General features: G+C 45.6%; 4 protein-coding genes across 7 annotated transcripts; 2 read left to right on the top strand and 2 right to left on the bottom strand.

Annotated features, from left to right (window-relative positions):
* The first annotated feature begins 30 nt into the window (after positions 1 to 30).
* LOC135342568 (sphingosine-1-phosphate lyase 1-like) lies at positions 31 to 2,137 on the top strand. The gene is made up of 2 exons (XM_064539312.1): positions 31 to 245; positions 421 to 2,137. The coding sequence occupies exons 1-2, from the start codon at positions 144 to 146 to the stop codon at positions 1,993 to 1,995; spliced, it is 1,677 nt and encodes a 558-aa protein (XP_064395382.1). The 5' UTR covers positions 31 to 143; the 3' UTR covers positions 1,996 to 2,137.
* Positions 2,113 to 8,951, bottom strand: LOC135342563 (potassium channel subfamily T member 2-like). Of its 3 annotated transcripts, none has more exons than XM_064539306.1 (20): positions 8,790 to 8,951; positions 8,538 to 8,646; positions 8,343 to 8,428; positions 8,132 to 8,288; positions 8,028 to 8,085; positions 7,921 to 7,977; positions 7,599 to 7,867; positions 6,982 to 7,324; positions 6,730 to 6,930; positions 6,474 to 6,662; positions 5,276 to 5,454; positions 4,170 to 5,225; positions 3,782 to 4,024; positions 3,643 to 3,714; positions 3,348 to 3,594; positions 3,204 to 3,299; positions 2,935 to 3,150; positions 2,717 to 2,816; positions 2,480 to 2,564; positions 2,113 to 2,382 (listed from the first exon to the last, which is right to left on the bottom strand). In XM_064539306.1, exons 1-20 carry the CDS (start codon positions 8,827 to 8,829, stop codon positions 2,202 to 2,204), a joined length of 3,984 nt encoding a protein of 1,327 aa, XP_064395376.1. In that variant the 5' UTR covers positions 8,830 to 8,951; the 3' UTR covers positions 2,113 to 2,201. The 3 variants fall into 3 exon arrangements, with proteins under 3 accessions (XP_064395376.1, XP_064395377.1, XP_064395378.1); XM_064539307.1 differs by having other exon boundaries at positions 2,480 to 2,561; XM_064539308.1 differs by having other exon boundaries at positions 8,755 to 8,889.
* LOC135342438 (uncharacterized) lies at positions 8,891 to 11,143 on the bottom strand. Its single transcript, XM_064539168.1, has 9 exons — positions 10,983 to 11,143; positions 10,740 to 10,930; positions 10,084 to 10,260; positions 9,651 to 10,008; positions 9,513 to 9,599; positions 9,373 to 9,456; positions 9,241 to 9,321; positions 9,122 to 9,193; positions 8,891 to 9,049 (listed from the first exon to the last, which is right to left on the bottom strand). Exons 1-9 carry the CDS (start codon positions 11,072 to 11,074, stop codon positions 8,986 to 8,988), a joined length of 1,206 nt encoding a protein of 401 aa, XP_064395238.1. The 5' UTR covers positions 11,075 to 11,143; the 3' UTR covers positions 8,891 to 8,985.
* Positions 11,117 to 17,694, top strand: LOC135342564 (uncharacterized). 2 transcript variants are annotated; one of them, XM_064539310.1, is made up of 28 exons: positions 11,117 to 11,343; positions 11,404 to 11,461; positions 11,571 to 11,685; positions 11,748 to 11,822; positions 11,873 to 11,954; positions 12,403 to 12,526; positions 12,579 to 12,648; positions 12,695 to 12,760; positions 12,811 to 13,011; positions 13,062 to 13,214; positions 13,277 to 13,365; positions 13,416 to 13,615; positions 13,668 to 13,772; positions 13,825 to 13,892; positions 14,291 to 14,390; positions 14,445 to 14,525; positions 14,892 to 14,957; positions 15,015 to 15,073; positions 15,241 to 15,319; positions 15,377 to 15,508; positions 15,555 to 15,734; positions 15,782 to 16,075; positions 16,132 to 16,344; positions 16,432 to 16,574; positions 16,651 to 16,852; positions 16,910 to 17,310; positions 17,361 to 17,442; positions 17,493 to 17,694. In XM_064539310.1, the coding sequence occupies exons 1-28, from the start codon at positions 11,326 to 11,328 to the stop codon at positions 17,538 to 17,540; spliced, it is 3,504 nt and encodes a 1,167-aa protein (XP_064395380.1). In that variant the 5' UTR covers positions 11,117 to 11,325; the 3' UTR covers positions 17,541 to 17,694. The 2 variants fall into 2 exon arrangements, with proteins under 2 accessions (XP_064395380.1, XP_064395379.1); XM_064539309.1 differs by having other exon boundaries at positions 12,802 to 13,011.
* The last annotated feature ends 1,756 nt before the right edge of the window (positions 17,695 to 19,450 follow it).

The following is a 19,450-nucleotide window of genomic DNA, read 5'->3' as shown; positions in this document are numbered from 1 at the left end:
CGCCACAGGGGTTTCCCCTCCTAATGAACTGCCGTAACAATAATAATTTGGCGAGTGTATTCGGTAATCGTGTAATCAGTGGCCGTTGTTGTTCTTCCTGTCTTCTCTAGCTAGCTAGCTAGAATTAACTACACCGACACAAGATGGCTTGGAAGTGGATCCTTGTGGCCGCTACTGTGGCTGGTCTTGGAGCGCTACTCAGGAACAAGGAGACAAGAGAACTGTTACTGTCAGAACTACATCAGGTGTGTGTAACCCCGTACCCTAGCCCCTTGTCACTGTGTGTACCCCCGTACTCTAGCCCCTTGTCACTGTGTGCACTTAGTAGCGCCTTTGTCACTCTGCCCCCCCCCCCCACAGACCCTATGCTATAGGCTATAGCCTCTTAATATCACTCTGTGTTTCTCCTCCTACCTACAGGTGAACTTGTACCTGACCAGATATGATGCCTGGCAGTTAGTATTCCTCTCTGTTGGAGCTACACTCATTCTCAATGCGTTGGCCAACGTTCTGTTTAGAGATGACGTTTATCCTTTGAGCGTACGCATAAAGAGAGCCTTCTTTCGTGTTATACGATGGGTTCCCTCTGTACGAACCAAGATCACCAAAGAGTTGGACAAAACGCTTGCTGGTATGGAGAAATCGATACTCAAACACTCGAGCAAGAGTAGACGAAGTCTTCCTGCCAAGGGATTGTCTATGGATAGTGTCATGGACGAAATTAATAAACTTGAACAAATGGCTACAATAGATTGGAAAACTGGATTAGTATCTGGAGCTATGTATAACTGTAGTGATGATTTGACTCGCCTGACAACACAAGTGTACGGTCGCTGTGCTTGGAGCAATCCTCTACATGCTGATCTCTTCCCCCATATACGCCAGATGGAGGCAGAAGTGGTCCAATGGACTCTAGACCTGTTCCATGGTGGACCTCTATCATGTGGCACTATGACTACTGGAGGAACAGAGAGCATCTTACTGGCTATGAGAGCTTATCGACAAATTGGCTATGAGAAAGGAATAGAGTACCCTGAGATAGTGCTGTCTGTATCTGCTCATTGTGCCTTTGATAAAGCTGCTGAATACTTCAGAATGAAGCTCACCCATGTTCCTGTGGACCCAGTCACACGAATGGTGGACTTGGTGGCTATGAAGAGAGCTATATCTCCTAGTACAGTGGTGTTGGTAGCCTCTGCCCCTCACTTCCCTCATGGCATTGTGGACCCTATTCAAGAGGTGGCTAAGCTTGGACTACGATATAAAGTTGGTGTTCACGTGGATTCTTGTTTGGGTGGTTTTGTTGTACCCTTCATGGAAGAAGCTGGCTTTGAAATGGACCCTTTTGACTTTCGTGTTGAGGGCGTGACGAGTATCTCCGCTGATACGCACAAGTATGGCTTTGCTCCCAAAGGAACTTCTGTCATCATGTATTCGAGTAAATCTATTCGTCGCATGCAGTATTTCGTGGCTTCTGATTGGACAGGAGGAGTGTATGCCACGCCCTCTATCTGTGGTAGTAGAGCGGGAAGCCTCATAGCTGCCACGTGGGCTACTCTACTGTACATGGGACGCAATGGTTACGTGGAATCAACCAAAAAGATTGTGACAACCACTCAAAAGATTGCAGCCGAGCTCAGCAAAGTGCCTGGAGTATACGTTCTTGGGAGTCCAAAGGTCAATGTTGTGGGTGTGGCTTCAAAGGAATTTGACATATTTCGCGTGTATGAGAAGTTGATTGAGCGTGGTTGGCATATCAATGGTCTGCAGTTTCCATCAAGCATTCACTTGTGTGTGACAATGTTACACACTAAAGATGGAGTGGCTGACAAGTTTGTGCGTGATGTGTCTGAAGTGGTGGCTCAAGTGGCCAGTGACCCCAAGGCTGCGTGTGGAGGTGTGGGGGCCATGTATGGTGTCTCTCAAACCATACCAGATAGATCTGTCATCAATGAAATAGCCGAGGGTTTCATTGATATCCTCTATAAGTGCTGAAACTAAACTGAACTCTGAAACTGATAACATTATTTAGAACTATTATTATAATTATATCCCTGCATTGTATAGCTTGCTAGTGTTTCAGCTGATTTATATAAAAGTGTGACATCATAATAATTGAACAAGAATAAAATCATAATTATTGTTATTGCATGGTTAAAAAATAATTGGGAGATAATAATTATGAAAACAATCAAAAAAACTTATACTAAACTTTCATCATGACATTCAATGGGCACAGCAATATGTATACAGTTATCGTCCTTAGTAGGGGAGAATTGCTGCTGCTTAGTGGGTGTGGCTTCAGTAGGTGTGGCCTGTGGGGTGTGGTCTGGTGAGTGTGGGGGCGGGTGTGAGTGATGGTGGGCGGGATGGATCACCAGTCTACACAGGGAGAGGATGAATACAGACACAGTGGTGTATAGTACTGAGGATGAATACAGACACAGTGGTGTATAGTACACTAGTGTATAGTACTCACATTATGTCATTGGGTTTCAGCTTCGTCTTTGGTGGAGGATTTGGCAACACAAACGACTGACTATTAACAGCTTTGCTCTGCGCTGCTGTAAGTGAGTGAGTGTGTGTGATGTGTGTGGGTGTAGGGGTGTGTGTGGGTGTAGGGTGTGTGTGTGTGTGTGTGTGTGTGTGTGGGTGTAGGGGTGTGTGTGTGAGTGTGTGTAGGGGGAAGGATGAGTTAATAAGAGGAGAGGCTTACTTGGCAAGTCTGATAGTCCAAGAGCTTCCATTCGAGCATTGAGGAAGCTCGCCACTCTCTCTCCCATTGCCTCGGGCTCACCACTGGACATTACATCACACTGCACACACAACACAGCTAATACACTCCACACGAAACAATCACATTAAAACAACAAATTATGGGCTCTCAAAATGGCTGTAAGGTTGTATAGTGCTATATATATATCCAATGCTAACCTTGAGGTCTACACAGTGTCCCTCTGGGATGGTCCGGTGGATACCGAGGGGAATGTAGCGATGTTGAGAGACCAAGCGTTGGAACACTCTCTCGTACGTCTCCAGACACAGGAGGTCCGGAGTGAGGGGGACATGCCACAGATAGCCACTATCCTCCTCTGCCTTGCAACCCAACAACTGCCTTATCAGCTCAACAATGTACGGCTTTACATGAGCCTGTGTGTGATGTGTGTGGAGAGTGTGTGTGGTGTGTGTGGGAGGGGGTGTACCTGGTACAGGAGCGTGTCCAACATACTGGGACAGAAGACTCTTCCTCCAGCAAACTGAGGCACAAACAGGTAAGTGAGGTGATCACCTTTACGCAGCTGCAATAAAGGAAGTCAATGTGAGGTAGTACTGACCAGTGCGTGTACCAGAGACTTGAAGTTTCCCATGAAGTGATGGTCACAATCAGTGAACCTCATGAAGCGAATATTGTAACGATAATGTAACTCTGTGACAATGCTGACATGAGGGAAGAGGTTGGTCAGTTTCTGCACAGCCATGATATGACTAGAGTCAGCATAATGCTCATCATTATCAGAGTTATGCAACACAGGATCACGGAGTATAACAGCAGAGTCTGCTAGACTGATGCCAGCCCTCAACCAATGGTTGACACTGTGGGAAGGAGGGTGGCTAAAGAGCTCTGGTTGTCAGTGCACTCACTCTGATACATGTCCTCTGAGATAGTAGACTAGAGGGAGCCAAGCAATGGTGTCCAGGAACTCTGGCGGCAGTCTACACACATACACACACACACACGGTTAGTATGCACACACACACACACACACACAAGAGGGCTTACTGAGAGTTGACCATGACCACTAAAGGCTTGAGGCTACTAGAGGGAAGGTTGGCTGCTCTCAAAGGAAGTATGAAGTGATACAAATCATCGGACACACGCGGTGAGTACACTATAGACAAACCACGCTCTAGGTCACCAATACCCGCTGTCAGGTCGTCATGGCAACGCTTCTCATGCACAAGATGACACTTCTGAGTCTCAAACCCAAAGTACGGAGTGTTAGGTACTTGACCTTTCCAGTACCTGTACACATAAGCAGACATTAATTTTAAGGTGACACTGAATAATTCTGTACGTACACAAAATAATTATCATGGCACTATAACTACAGTATGGACAAATATTCTATATTTAGAGTGTGGCCTTAATATGGTAGGTGCATGCATACTTAGGTCTGTTGTCATGGTGATGGAGGGGGTCAGGAGAAGGGGAGCGACCTTCAGAGGAAGCTTCATCACACAATCCATCTTCTAGCTCCTCCAACTCAGCTTCTTCATTAATGTCCGCCAGGTCTAGCTCAACCACCTCTTCCCTCAGACTAGCCATACTGGTGCGACTTGAAGACCTCCCTAGATGATGAAAGTGTGGGAAGTGGAAACGTGGGGGGTGAGTGGGCGGGACCTCGGGTACACGGTTCAAACGACTTGTGGAATTGACTAGTTCTAGTTTGCTGGAATAGAGCACTTGATCCACTATTACTGACGTGTCGCTATGGGAACGCTTTAGTGGTGGTCCAGAGCTCTCGGATACTGTACGCTCACGAATGATGGGTAGAGCAGGTTTCAACAATCCGTGGTCATGTGATAATCTACGCTGGTCATGTGATAATCGAAAATGGGACTTGAAATGAGGTTCAGAAACTTGTTTGTGAAAAGCGTGAGAGTGATGTGATGTCTCCATAGCAACTGGTTCGTGTGTCATGTGATAGTCATGTGAGCTGACGGAACTGTTGTCGCCAGTCGAATGTTGCAAGTTGGTATCACTAGAGGCTATGTTGATCTTGACTACAGGTATTGCAGTAGGTTCAATATCTGATAGATACTTGAATAGATGCAATCCCCTTCTTGTCTCGAGAGTGGTCTTCTGCTGCTCTGTGTTGAGCGACGGTTCACTGGCTTCAGTTATAAAGAAGGTCACAGGGTCACCATCGATGCTACTATCAGAGTTAAGTGTTTCATTACTAGCGTGTACATTGACAGCTGCTCTCTCGTTGAGTGTGTATGGGTCTATCCCAGCACTAATCATGGAGTATATGGCCAATTTAGCACATGTTCCTTGAAGGGCGTGGTTGATCGATGTGGCCCCTCCCACTTTACTGTATTCCTCTCTCGTAAAGCCAATGTAGTAACAGATATCATCTTGATGCATAATATACTCGAGGCTTGGGTTGAGTAGCAGCTCCCCTGTTCCATGACTTCTGACCCCCAGCAAAGTCACATTGTATCTGTGTGGGGGGTAATATCACATGTCATGCATCGAGGGGGGGGGTCTTACTTTCTGAATGCCACCACTGCAGTGTAGAGGAAGTTCTTTCCCTCGAAGTGATGGAAGTATTTGCTGTCCCCTAACTGACTGTCATAGATCTCACACGGAGCACACTTTGCGTAGAGTTGGTATTCCTCACTAGATAGCCGACGTTGCTCTGGCTTGAAGGTGTGCAATAATAGAGTCACCTGCACACACACACACACACACATATCACATATCACACATCACACCTCATTAGGTAAAAGCTGGACGCAATCATGTGTGGTGGTATATACTGTAAACAAGCCCATTCAAGTCAAAGGCTATCATGCTATTTCTTGAAAACTTGGGGCTAGATCTTGCACAGTGGTCTACTCACTGGCATCACTTGTCAAAGAGCTCTACAGAGGTTTTCAGGAATGCTTCAGAGTGTTAGGTACTTGCATAAGTTATAATTAAATGAAAGCACCGAAGGTGCTGATGCCTCGGTGGAGATGCCAAAGCTATAATTATAACATAAAGCTACTAATAGCTTTTATACACATGATTAATTTTGCTGCATGCAAAAACTCTGAGAGTGGGTGATGATCGACCATGATTGTTGTTAAAAACGATCGATGCCAAAAGTTCAAGTCTAAAATTAATGGCTGCATAATAGCAGAGCCTTGCAGCTCTCTTCTCACTCTTGCAGCTACCAATAGCTAGCGTTCTAGTGCAGAGCTAACTACTAAGTAGAGTAGCAACACTCGGTAAACAAGTTTGGCTACGTGCTCTTCTGAAAAGGCTGCAATGGCATTCCAAGTAAGCAAAACTAGGCATAACTCGAGAACGAAGCATTATTTTGCAAATCCACGAATTAAAATCCAAGTAAACATGACTAGAAGCCTATAGAAACTCTTACTTGCACTTGATTCATCCTTGAGCAGCTGTAGCAGTCTACACAGACACACAGATACACAGACACACACACAGACACACAAACACACTACCGTATACCTCGCTTGCACATGCGCACCGAGGCATAATTACTGCTGTACTGTGCTGATGTACACTTATGAGTAACTTGACACTCTGAAGCATTCCCTCAATCTACATGTACCTATACTACACTACTGTATACAAGGTGTACACAGCTAAGATCAAGAGATCAAAGGAATGCTACAGTACAGTACATGCTGCAGCTAGTATAGTACAGAGTGGTGGTACAGTACACTGTGTGTCTCACCAGAGTGCTGATTCCTGGGCATATGGAATTGGAAGCCAACAAAGCGCTGCGTAGTTCTCCTTCACACACAACAGAATCTGCCACGTCAGCAAGATGAAGTCTATTGTCAGGATGGAGGATCTGTACATACAGTTTGACCTTGGGTGCAAAGTCCTTGATAGCCCAAGCACACATGATGGAGTGGTGGTCCTAATATGGGCATGAGTATAAAGGTCACTTACTGCCGTCCCCCTGGGGGGGGGAGGCTAGTACTTACTGCCTCAATGCCATCACCCTTGTCTCTGGGTGTGTGTATAAAGCAGCTTAGTGACACATGTGCTCGTGCTCTGGCTAGATCTGAACTCTTTAGAGGACTGCCTATCAAGACAGTGATGCGTTTAGCCCACACTGGGTGACGCAAATACATCTGAGATATAGAGCTTAACTCCTTCTCCACCATGACAACACAATGCACATCCTACATGAGGGTTAAGTAATAATGGGGGGCAAAGGGGTTATATTGCCTCACATAATTGGCAGGGTCAGAGTAAAACTCTGTTAGGAAGTCCCTCAGAACTAAAGGCTTGAGTGCTTGAGAGCAGATGAGGATATGCCCACGCCCACGATCCTTGAAGCTGACTGTGTTGTGCAGTGTTTGTTGTAATGTGAATGCCTCATACACTGCTTGTAACTGAGGGATGAGGAACAGTAGGGCAGACAATACAAAGATGGTGACAAGGAACTGCCCAGTCCAATGTCTAGGGGAGATGTCTCCATAGCCGACTGTGCTCATGGTTACCATGACGAAGTAGTAGGTCTCAAAGAGAGTGTGTTGGGCATCAATACGGAAGAAGTGGTGTAGTATGCATGTCCTGCGTGTGTGTGGTGTGGGCGTGTGTGTGTGTGTGGTGTAGTATGCATGTCCTGCGTGTGTGTGGTGTAGTATGCATGTCCTGCGTGTGTGTGGTGTGGGCGTGTGTGTGGTGTAATATGCATGTCCTGCGTGTGTGTGGTGTAGTATGCATGTCCTGCGTGTGTGTGGTGTGGGCGGGTGTGTGTGTGTGTGTGTGTGTGGTGTAGTATGCATGTCCTGCGTGTGTGTGGTGTGGGCGGGTGTGTGTGTGTGTGTGTGTGTGGGGGGCTCACCAAGTAAACAAGAAGCAGAGGAACATGGATGTAAGTGTGATCATCTTTAGTCTGAATGTGCTTGGTCTGCTCTGAGTGCTGCGTTGCAATGCCTGGAGTATAGCTGTACTGAAGCAAAGCCGGGCAGGAAAACAGTAGAAGAAGGAAGGGATGAACAAGTTCCTCAGAATAGGAGGATAGAATAGAGTCAGCAGGTATAGCAGTGGGAGGACCAGAGTGAGGGCAATGGAGGGGGACAGTGTGCGCAAGACAGACTGCCAGGTCACTCCCTGGACAGGGGGGTAAGCAACGGGGGGGGGGGGGGGGGGTAAGCACAACTCACTGATGTAACGTAGAGCACGGAGAGAGCATTGCAGAGAATTACAAGTGATACCAGAACCTGTGGAATATTATTAATGAAATGTTCACTCAGTGTGAGTATCTCCATACTTGCAGAGCCCATAGAACGTAGGGCTTATCCTCAGTGAGTAGCACCACGGCTCGTGCCCTGTGTACGCATGAGTGAGTAGTAATGCATGGCTCCCAATACTCACTGCAATGCGATGATCTCCAGTGTGTCAGTTGTGTTCAGGCTGTCCTGATATAGTCCAGCACCATTAGCAGTGAAGTAATCATAGTACACAGTCTCTGCCACATACAGGAGACAGCCTAGGAGCAGGAATATTGCCCTCAACAAGAGCATACGTATACCTGTGTATTGAGGTGATGTGTACATAGGAAGGTGTTGCTCAGCAAAGAGTTTACCTAACTTGCTGTTGCTCAACGACAATAAGACCAGTCTGTGTCGAAGGCTCTTGTCCTGGATATAGTGTGTCACATCCACTGGGACCCTACACACACACACACCACTCACACAGTGAGACAGCCAGTGGCACACACACACACCACCCACACAGTGAGACAGCCAGTGGCACACACACCACACACACACACACGTACCCGTGGTCATAGCCAGAGTCCGAATGATGAGAGGTAAACACATCACGAATCCTAAAGTGTGGACCTTCCTCTGAGGTACCAGGGAAAGGATCATCTTCATCTTCTTGAGCTGTAGTGTGCAGCAACAATAGCTCAGTGCTACTAATAGCTCAGTGCTACTGTACTAGACTACTATACTATATAATTATATGGTAAATAGTAGATTATCTTCATCTACCTGTTAGGGAGCTAGGGTGGTACACTAGGTCTCACCGATGCCACTCTGTGTGTCCCAGTTATCATCCAGATCCATGGCTAGCTATAGGCTAGCTTCGCTTTCAAACCTCATGAATAAATTTATATGGTCATAAACACAGATATCCAAATTTTCACTAATTCAACAACTTTAATTAATGTAGTCTACATCTAAACAAACAACAAGAACAAACATAATAATAATAATGATACACTAGACGTGCATGCAGTCCAATGTGTCTCTCAGTGTAGCCACCACCCCAGAGTCTCCACTGCACCTGCACACACACACACACAGGGACAATAACTTGGCAATGCAGTGTCAACATTGACTCGAGTGGAGTACTTACTCCATAGCAAACTCTCCAGGCAGCTCTCCACTCAATAGGTGACTGTATTGTTCTATCTCATTGCCTGTGAGTCTAGAAGAGGGACACATGACATCATGCACACAAGGGACCTGGCTTACACTAATGAGTCGAGTGTAGTCAAGGACAGGAAGTGTTTAATAGCCTCCACACATTCAGCACCAATACGATTGTTCCTCAATCTGCACTAACAGCTCACACAAGTACACACATGCAGGTATGTGTATACTTACAACAACTCTTTCAAATGAGAGCAGCTCTTCACAGTATCCAATAAAATACTTAAGCTGGGCCCAGCAATTCCATTATCTGGTAAACTGCACAACAAAACAAGTTTGCTGTACCTAATACTTTAATTACATATATACGAAACCTTAGAGATGTAATGCTTGTGTTCTTGCTGAGGTCAGCACAGAAGACCTTCATAGCTTCAGGCTGTCCCAGTTGACTGTTAGCTATTCTGTATGTATAGACCATTAATGAGTGCATGCACACGCACACACACACTCACTCTAGGCTGTGTATGCTGCAGTGGGGGGCTGATATAACAGCTAACAAGTCCAATAGCTCCAGTCCAGTCAACTCTTCATGACACAGTAGTTTGTCTGACCCTCTGTTAGATCTGTCATATGCTGGCATGTCTACTGGAGATACATTAGAGGGCTTGAGTGGACGGAATGCACTAAATGATGGTACTGAGGATGAGGTTGGTAGTTGCCTGTGAGTGGTTGGACGGTGAGCACTGAGTTGTCTGTGAGCAATTGGTGGGGTGTCTGTTTGTGAGAGTGTGAATGCAGGTATGGTCCTCCATTGCTGGGAGGGAGAGAGCCAGGTACCAGAGTCTTGGCTGCAAGTAGTAGCACCTGACACTGTGTGTGAGGGGAGATCAAAGGCTGCATGTACCCCCACACACAATATACTAATTGCAACAATTAATATCTCACTGGTGGAGTGTTGTAGTTGATGTATTGTATGTTTGGCTGTTGCAAGTTCCCATTTGGTTTCATCAAGTTGAGCAAGTGTTCTGTAGTACAGACGTGCATAATGATCCCTCCTATGCTTCACCTTGGCCAGTTTCTGCTGTACCTTATCTCTCTCCACCACTAGTCTGCCCAGTCCATCTGCCACACACACATACACACACACAGAGCAGTGGACATAGTCTAGTGTATACAGCTCATACCTGTGTACGTGTCTTGAGGCTCCATCCTCCACACAAAACTAGACACCATTCAACTAATATTCAACAGCCACACACACTGTGCTGATCAAGCATTAAATCTCTTAAAAAAGGGGTGGGGCTCGTTGCAGCTACGGGCCGAAATTTTCCTTAATTAAGACAAGTCTTGTCAAACTAGACAACCACTTGTCTAGCCTCGATCCCAGGCCGCACTTCCCACTAGCTAGGAACAAGTAGAAAAAAGGGGGCGGGGCTCATGTGTCATGTTCAACATTGTTCACAATAATAATTATATACACATCACAAGAACACCAACACAATTACAAATGACCATTATCGCTTTTTCTTTTTTTTCTGCTTTCCTTCTCCTGTACAAGCACTACACATGATAATTATACACCTCACTAGATATTGCCTGACCTTTGTCTGGTGGTCCCTTTCCTCGCTCCCTTCTTTGACTAGCCATCTGAACACCAAAGCTATTATGCTCATCGTGATATAGGCCTAGTCGCTCTAGTCGTAGGAGCAGTGTTGACTGACTGGGGGGATACCATCCAGGCAGATCACGATGCCAGGGCCGATGAGAAAATATCACCATGACCCTCTTATCACTATACATGAGGACCATCAACACTCTGCACACACACGTTCACACATAGCTACCTCTCTGATGTACTCCTCACGACATCACCAAATATCCTCGCTCGTAGTATCGCCACTCGCCTAGCCGCGCTCAACACTGTAACTTTGCTCATGTTTAGGCTTGCCACATGGACCTAGTCAGGAAATAATGGGGGCCTGGGGGCCACTTTTCTCAGAGCTATCTAGAGGTGGGAGGGGAAATTTCTCTTGATTTTGCCCCCGAGCTCCATCTCCTTGGCTGTACAAGCCCCTCCTCCCCCTCTAGCTAGCTAGCTCTATATATATATATCTGCAGCTAGCTTTGATCTACTACACTCCACTACCTAGTACCTTGGTACCTATGCTCTGAGAGATCACCTGCAAGATGGCTGGAACAAGCAGTGTAAGCTGATGACTACTGATTTGTCCATGTATGTGGTTGAATGGTGTGTATGTGTCTCAGTTGTCAGGGTTCAGTCTCACTGGAACACTCACTCTGACCACAGTCAAGTCCAAGTCAAGTAAGTCCATGTACCAACCATATATACTAGTACACTGTGTGTGTGTACTCAACCATGCTAGTACTAGTACAGCTCGCTAGCTATTGCGTATGTGTATGTGTGTGTGCAGTATTCAAGGGACAGGCTCATAAGAACTACTGGTTCTGGTTTGATGAACAAAGTTGTCGGCTCAAGTACTACAAGAGCAGGGAGACTTACATTGCTAAAGTCTACGAACCATTTGGGTAGGTCAACAGAAATGGTGTCTGCTAATATTATGCATGTATGTGTGTATGTGTGTGTGCAGCTACATGGACCTACGCTATGCCAAGGTCACTCCAGGTATTGCCAATGGCTACAATAGCAAGCAGTTTCTTATAAGGTACGTTTCATCTCCTTATTTAATTCATCCTGTGATGTGATTGGCTTTAGTATTCAACGAGACAGTCAACAACTCTACCTCCTCTCAGCTGGCTCTGACCAGGACGCCCTCACATGGATAGAGAAGTTGCAGGTATATCTATACATGTCATACTGAGCTATACCCACCTAGTCACTGTACATGTCATACTGAGCTATACCCACCTAGTCACTGTACATGTCATACTGAGCTATACCCACCTAGTCACTGTACATGTTATACTGTCTGAGCTATACCCACCTAGTCACTGTACATGTTATACTGTCTGAGCTATACCCACCTAGTCACTGTACATGTTATACTGTATGAGCTATACCCACCTAGTCACTGTACATGTCATACTGAGCTATACCCACCTAGTCACTGTACATGTCATACTGAGCTATACCCACCTAGTCACTGTACATGTTATACTGTCTGAGCTATACCCACCTAGTCACTGTACATGTTATACTGTATGAGCTATACCCACCTAGTCACTGTACATGTCATACTGAGCTATACCCACCTAGTCACTGTACATGTTATACTGTCTGCACAGGAGAAACGCAGTGAGTATATAAAGGTGAGCTCTGCTATAGAGGATAATGCTCAGGTGCAGGAGAAAGAGAGGAAAGTGTTCAGACCTCCTAACACACAACCGGCTAGTGTGTTAGCTGCCAATGGTAAGCCATTCTCTCAATCAGCTACTCATTATGTGTGTGTGTGTGTGTGCAGAGGCTAGATCATCGCCTCCTTCTGTACGCAAGATCTTCAGCAGTCGCCTCCCTGCAGTCACACTAGACAGGTATCTACTCTGTCCTCTCGTATTGTACCCTCATGTATGACCACAGAAAGTCTTCTGGTAGTATGGACACCTTATTGGGAGCATCACCACCTGTCACCACATCATTACAGGAGTAAGCCGCCCCTAGCTCACAATCACTATCACCTCATGCAGTCCCTCTAGTGACGAACAAGTAGGCTCATTATTAGAGCCTCAAGAAAGGCAACGATTGGAGCTAGAGACCAAACTGTTGGAAGCTCGTGGTGAAGTTGACAGTGGTAGAAGAGAGTTGATGACTGTGAATAGAGTATTGGAAGCCAGAGAGAGAGAGTTGACTGATCTCAAAGGAGAGGTGGCAGAACTGAAGGAAGAGTTAGCAAAGCTGTGAGCTAGTACACTCCTTGTATACATCGATAGCTAATGTGTGTATGCAGACACAAACCAGCCAGTGCCTTACAGCTAGAGAATGAGAGCTTGAAGGATGTCCTGGATCAGCATAGACGATCTCTTAAGACATTGGATGAGGAGATCAACTTACACAGACTCAATCAAGCAGAGCATGACAAGAGAATATCTGCAGAGAAACTGTGAGTACACACACACACACACACACACCCACACACACACGCTCCCCCCCCCCCATTGTCAGGAAACTAGTGGAGAGAGAGAGAGAGTTGGTTTGGGTGAAGGCCAAGTACACCAGACTATTCAGTGACAAGTTCAAGCCATCCGTACATGGTACACACATTGTATCCTCTGACCTCTGACCTCTGACCTTACCTTCCTAGGTCCTGGAGATGAGGATGAGTTGGTAGAGGAGGGGGCTAATACTGAGTTGGTGGAGTTGTTGGCTCAGGAGAGTGGTGGTCAGATCAGTGCAGACAGGGAACCTTTTGAGGATCAATATGGAGACATGCACGACTGGACAAGTGGAGTCACCACTCAATTATACCTCTGTAGACAACTCTACCTTCACTACACACTTCAGGTAAGTGGCCAGTGTGGCCAGTGTGGCTGCTTACCTGATACACTACCTGCAGGAGGGGGATGTGCTCACAGATGAGTGGGTGGGATACTTTGCTGCTGCTGCAAAGGGAAGAGGGAAATCTCAATTAGAGCTGCCACCATCTGGAGATAGGTCAAAGGTATATCAGATATCTCAACAGATTGTGCATGTCCTTAATTTTTGATTATTAGAAACGGGAGTTGAGGAATTTGCTGCGTAGAGGATTGCCTCTTCAGTTCAGGACTAAAGTATGGACAGGGTAGGTCCTGCCCAATGATCAGTAGTTGTGTACTTGCAGTGTGTGTGTGTGTGTGTGTGTGTGTGTGTGTGTGTGTGTGTGTGTGTGTGTGTGTGTGTGTGTGTGTGTGTGTGTGTGTGTGTGTGTGTGTGTGTGTGTGTGTGTGTGTGTGTGTGTGTGTGTGTGTGTGTGTGTGTGTGTGTGTGTGTGTGTGTGTGTGTGTGTGTGTGTGTGTGTGTGTGTGTGTGTGTGTGTGTGTGTGTGTGTGTGTGTGTGTCCCTACATGATCAGTAGCTGTGTACTTGCAGTGTGTGTGTGTGTGTGTCCCTACATGATCAGTAGCTGTGTACTTGCAGTGTGTGTGTGTGTCCCTACATGATCAGTAGCTGTGTACTTACAGTGTGTGTGTGTTTGTTTAGTCTGATACAGAAGATAGTTGGCAAGACTAGAGATGTGAGGAATGAGACAGCTGGGAAGGACACTAGTTACTACCAGTCCCTCCTCAAAGCCAAGCACACAGTGAGTCACTGACTACTCTCACTCTGCTCTGTGTGTCAGTGTCTGTTTGTGTAGAGTGCTTATGTGAAACAAATTCAACTTGACCTTTATCGAACCCTTCCATCCAACACTCACTTCCAGCGTGGAGGGAATGGGGTATGTGTGTGTGTGTGTGTGTGTGTGTGTGTGTGTGTGTGTGTGTGTGTGTGTGTGTGTGTGTGTGTGTGTGTGTGTGTGTGTGTGTGTGCGTGCGTGCGTGCGTGCGTGCGTGCGTGCGTGCGTGCGTGCTATTGTACAATGCCCTGCACCATAACTACCATTATAATGGTACAGAGGGTAGGCATTCCTTATATGGATTTTGTGTACACACTGTGGTCTGTTTTACTATAATTATGAGCATTTCCCATAGGGATATAATTATATGATACACCAGTGACACTCATGATTCTGCAAACTCATCCTAGAGGCATTCACTAAATGTGGTGTGTGTGTACAGAGACCTAACCTTCGTTGTCTGCACAGGCTGCTAAACTGGAGAATGTGCTCCTGGCCTACAGTATTCACAACAAGAACGTGGGCTACTGTCAAGTAAGAGTAGTACAATAGTCCCAGCTTACATTATGTCATGTGTGTGTTTGTGTGTAGGGTATGAACATGTTGGCTGCCATTGGACTACTCTTCCTAGATGAAGAGACTGACTTCTGGTGAGCTCATTATCAGTTGTAGTCATTGTAAGGTAGGCAAGGTTGTGCAATACTAACAGACAATGCCTGAGGCTATAATAGGTACTCTAGTGCTAGTCATGTCTCAACATGTATTATGGGATATATTGGTTAATATTTTGCCAACCTCACTGATGTCTGCATGGTAGGTTCTTGGTGTGTGTGATAGACAAACTGATGCCTCAACAGTACTTCTCTCCTGGACTGTTGGCCCCTCAAGCTGACCAGGTAAACCCTACCCTCACACCTCACACACCCTCACATCCGCCCCCTCACCCCTCCTAGGCTGTGGTACGAGAGCTAGTGGCCACACAACTTCCACTCCTCTCCCATCATCTCCAGCGCTACTCCATTGATGTAACTCTAGTCACCTTCAACTGGTTTCTCACTCTGTTTGTAGATGCCCTCCCCACAGAGGTAAGACCACACCCACTGCCACACCTACTAACCCACACGTACACAGACAGTGCTTAGAATTCTCGATTGTTTTCTTCTGGAGGGGACTAAAGTTTTGTTTCGAATGTCTTTGGGGATCCTTAAAATCAATGAAAAGAAGATTCTGAGTCTAACAGATCCGGTTGGATTGTTCCAGTTCTTGAAAGAGTTGGCTAGACATACGTACGATATTGAAGCTCTCTTTCAGGTGATAACATGTGTATCACATGACTTGTATGTACGTATTCTATATAGGCTGCCTTTGTGGACCTCAACCCCTTTCCCAAGCGTAGTCACTTGAGCTCTAGGCATGCAGTACACTTTGCTGTAGCTCGTACTGCTTGGAATGAGAGAGAGAGAGTGCGTGAAGCTCTGAGTGCTGTCAAGAGTGCTCTCCCTCCTTCTCCTGACAAGAGGCGTGTGATGTGGGAGACTGGCTGTGTGCGGGAAGAGACTGAGTTGTGGATGACTGCCTCAGAGGACCAACTCACGCATATCTTTATTCTAGACCCAGACCTAGGATCACCAGTACAAGTCACTCTGCCTCAGGTATAGTGGTCCCCCTGCATCAGGTAGTGTGTATTTCGGACCCTATGTGTGTGTAGGTGGGGTCTCGTGTTATCTGCATGACCTACATGAGTTGGACTGGGGTGATTTTACTGGGAACACTGGACTTCTATGTGCATGCAGTATCTGGTTCTGAGCAATGTCATCTCTGGTCTATCAAGCTCAATGATTCTGTACTCAGTTTGGCAGTAAATGAGCTCTCTTCTTGTGTCTATGCTGCTCTAGCTGATGGATGCATTGCTGTCCTACAGGTAGTCTATCATTAATTTTGATTATTTATCTTTTGTCTTTAGGTAGTCTATCATTAATTTTGATTATTTATCTTTTGTCTTTTTCAGACTCCCAGTTCATCATTACCACAAGATGACCCTCTGTTTGTGCGTATTGGGTCCAGTGCTCCAGTGCAATGCATGGTTCTCAATGAAACCAAGAGAGAGCTCTGGTGTGGATGTGCTAAAGCTGTCACAGTCATCTCCACAGGGTAACTCTTACTCTATTGTATATACCCACACTACCCACACTACCTACACTACTCACACTACCCACACACACTGCAGAACACTGGAGGCTGTACAATCAGTCACCATGCCAGACCAAGTAGGAAAGGTCTACAAAATGGAGTGTGGTGATCAAGGGATTTGGATCACCTTCAGAAAGACAACTCTTGTCTGCTTGTTTGACACTGACTACTACATCAAGCTGTTGCAACTAGACTACACTGCTCTGCTACCTTCCCCCCGAGGTCTAGTGGACCACAAGGTGACACACACCCATCCACCCACTCACCCACCCACACACCCTCACACCCACACACAGACCCAGCAACAACAGCAAGAGATGCGAATAACGTCGATACTGTACGATAAGGGAAAGCTTCTCATAGGAACTGGAGGTGGTTGTGTGCACCTGTTCACAGTAGCAGCTGGTGTGCCTAATCCATCGTCTCGTGTAAAGGCCCTAGCACACAAGCTGACCGGGGGACAGGAGAGTGTGCCAGAGTTCAGAGGAAGGATTGGCTCTGGTGGTCTGTTGTCTTCAGTGACTCAAGATGATGGTCATTTAAACAGAAGGAGGCAAACAGTATTTGCTCACAACACAGTGCGTGGGCGTAAGGGTGGTGGCAGTAGTCCTGGAGTGTACAAGCTCTCCTACATAGAGACTCTTGATGTTCAAGAGAGGTCATCTACAGAGCCTGTGCGAACACTACTGACTCTTAGGTACGTGTGTGTATAGATACCCTTGTCATAATGAGAGTGTGTGTGTGTAGGGGAGACATTGTGAGCTGTGTACCTAACCCCTCTGATTGGAGAGATGGACTGCAGCTATGGACACACTCCACCAATGATGAGGTACCACTATATAATACTCAGTCTTGTTGCTCAACACCTCTTTCTTGCAGTGGGAGTGTCACTACATGCAAGCAGCTCTAGACAGCCAAACTAAATGACATTTTGTTTAATTTGTCTTGGTGTGTTGTGTGATATAATAATTCTAATTATAATTATAGAAAGTACATTCATCCGTCCACTTATGAATTAATTTCACTGTTGCATCGTTTATACGCCCTCGTTATTTATATCATGAGCTATATACAAATTTGACAGCATCTGAACCAATGCTATACCGTATAGCGGGTAAGTTTCATGGGGTAAAAAATTCGTTTAACTCGAGAAACGGTAGTTTTCCTGAGTAAAAATTTCGTTTAGACACTAGTTGATAAGATCTACATGGGAAGTACATGGGAAGTACTGCCTCAGAGCAGGTATACTATGGGACTTAGTATACCTGCAAATTTACTTAGTATACCTAGTATTCCGTTGTCAAGTAATTGTATTGTAGTCAAGCAGTTTGCGCATGCGCACTAGTATCTAAATGAGTTAGACACTGTTTTGTCGGTGTCCATGTGATTTAGAAGCCCTCAGCCACTTTAGTACCCTCGCTACGCTCGGGATACTAAATCAGTGCCTTTGGGCTTCTAAATCCCATAGACACCTCCAAAACAGTGTCTAACTATTATTTAGATCATGTTTGTCATAAATACTGCAATCTGATTGGTTAGAAGAAATGTTCTATCCAATTTAGAAAATCATGTAGCAAAGATTAGACAAGAATATTCAAATCTGATTGGCTAAATACTCATGGTTGCTATGATCTAAAATGCTTAGACACTGTTTAGGAAGTTTTATCTACGCTCGGGATACTAAATCAGTGCCTTTGGGCTTCTAAATCCCATAGACACCTCCAAAATAGTGTCTAACTATTATTTAGTCTCGTGGCTGCACGGCATTCCTACCTTCAGACATAGATACTGTACACTCCGTGGATGTGAAACACTTCCGCCCACTACTGGAGTTTGCAGAATCTTTGCAACACACCAGTAAAAGCGTAGAGCGTTACGCGTTCCTTATATGGATTTTGTGTACACACTGTGGTCTGTTTTACTAGGAGCATTTCCCATATAAGGAACCACAGCGCTACACACTTCTATTCATGTGTTGCAAAGATTCTGCAATCTCCAGTACCAAAAGTCCTGAAACACTCATTGCAACGGATGACACGGACAGAGTATCCGGAATTCCGTATAGTATACAGAATCTACTGCATGGATACAGTAACTACGTGTGAGTGATCAGATAACTGAAGCTCCCAGTCCAAGTTCTTCCAGTGCTAACTGATTCTCTGCGCAGGGAGAGCCAAGAGAGATGTTCATGAATGAAAGTGGAGATGCAAAAATCATATTGGAACCTGACAAATCTAGATCTAGCTACATGTACACTGCTGACTTAATTTTTGTGATGACATTGTATATAGCACAGCATGTATGCACACAGAATAGTATATAGGCAGGCATCCATGCATGGAGATAGACTTAGTAATAGACAACTAAATGGACAACTAAAACTGATTTAAAGTTGAAGGAGGATTTTTCTTCGTCTTATCGCTACTTGTGCTCGTACACTTGTTTGTTAGTCTTGCATCAGGGAATAATTATGCTCCTTTCCGCTTCCTTTGGTGATAGAGCATTATTTAAGTGATGGAGCTTTTTGTTGGCAAGATCGCCTAACCACAAGATGAGTACCGTTAAACACCTAATTTGACCTATCATTCAGTTTGCTGCTAGCCTTATACATTTCCTTAAGTGCTGAACACATTCTCCCGGTACTTCACTTCATAGACTAACAGGAAAGCAAAGCGAAATGTTCCAACCATAAACCCAACCAAAGATCGCCTAACCACAAACTTGTCACCTAGTAAGTTACAGACAAAAATGAGCTCCAAAAGGCTATCCACTAATAATGCAGGCTCAATATACATGCTCTATGATAGACTTACCTCCTACCTACGAGTACAGCAGAC

This window comes from Halichondria panicea, chromosome 10 (genome assembly GCF_963675165.1).
Source record: "Halichondria panicea chromosome 10, odHalPani1.1, whole genome shotgun sequence".
Taxonomy (NCBI): Eukaryota; Metazoa; Porifera; class Demospongiae; order Suberitida; family Halichondriidae; genus Halichondria; species Halichondria panicea.
Note: the sequence above shows the minus strand (reverse complement) of the source record. Positions and strands in the feature narration are given on the sequence as shown.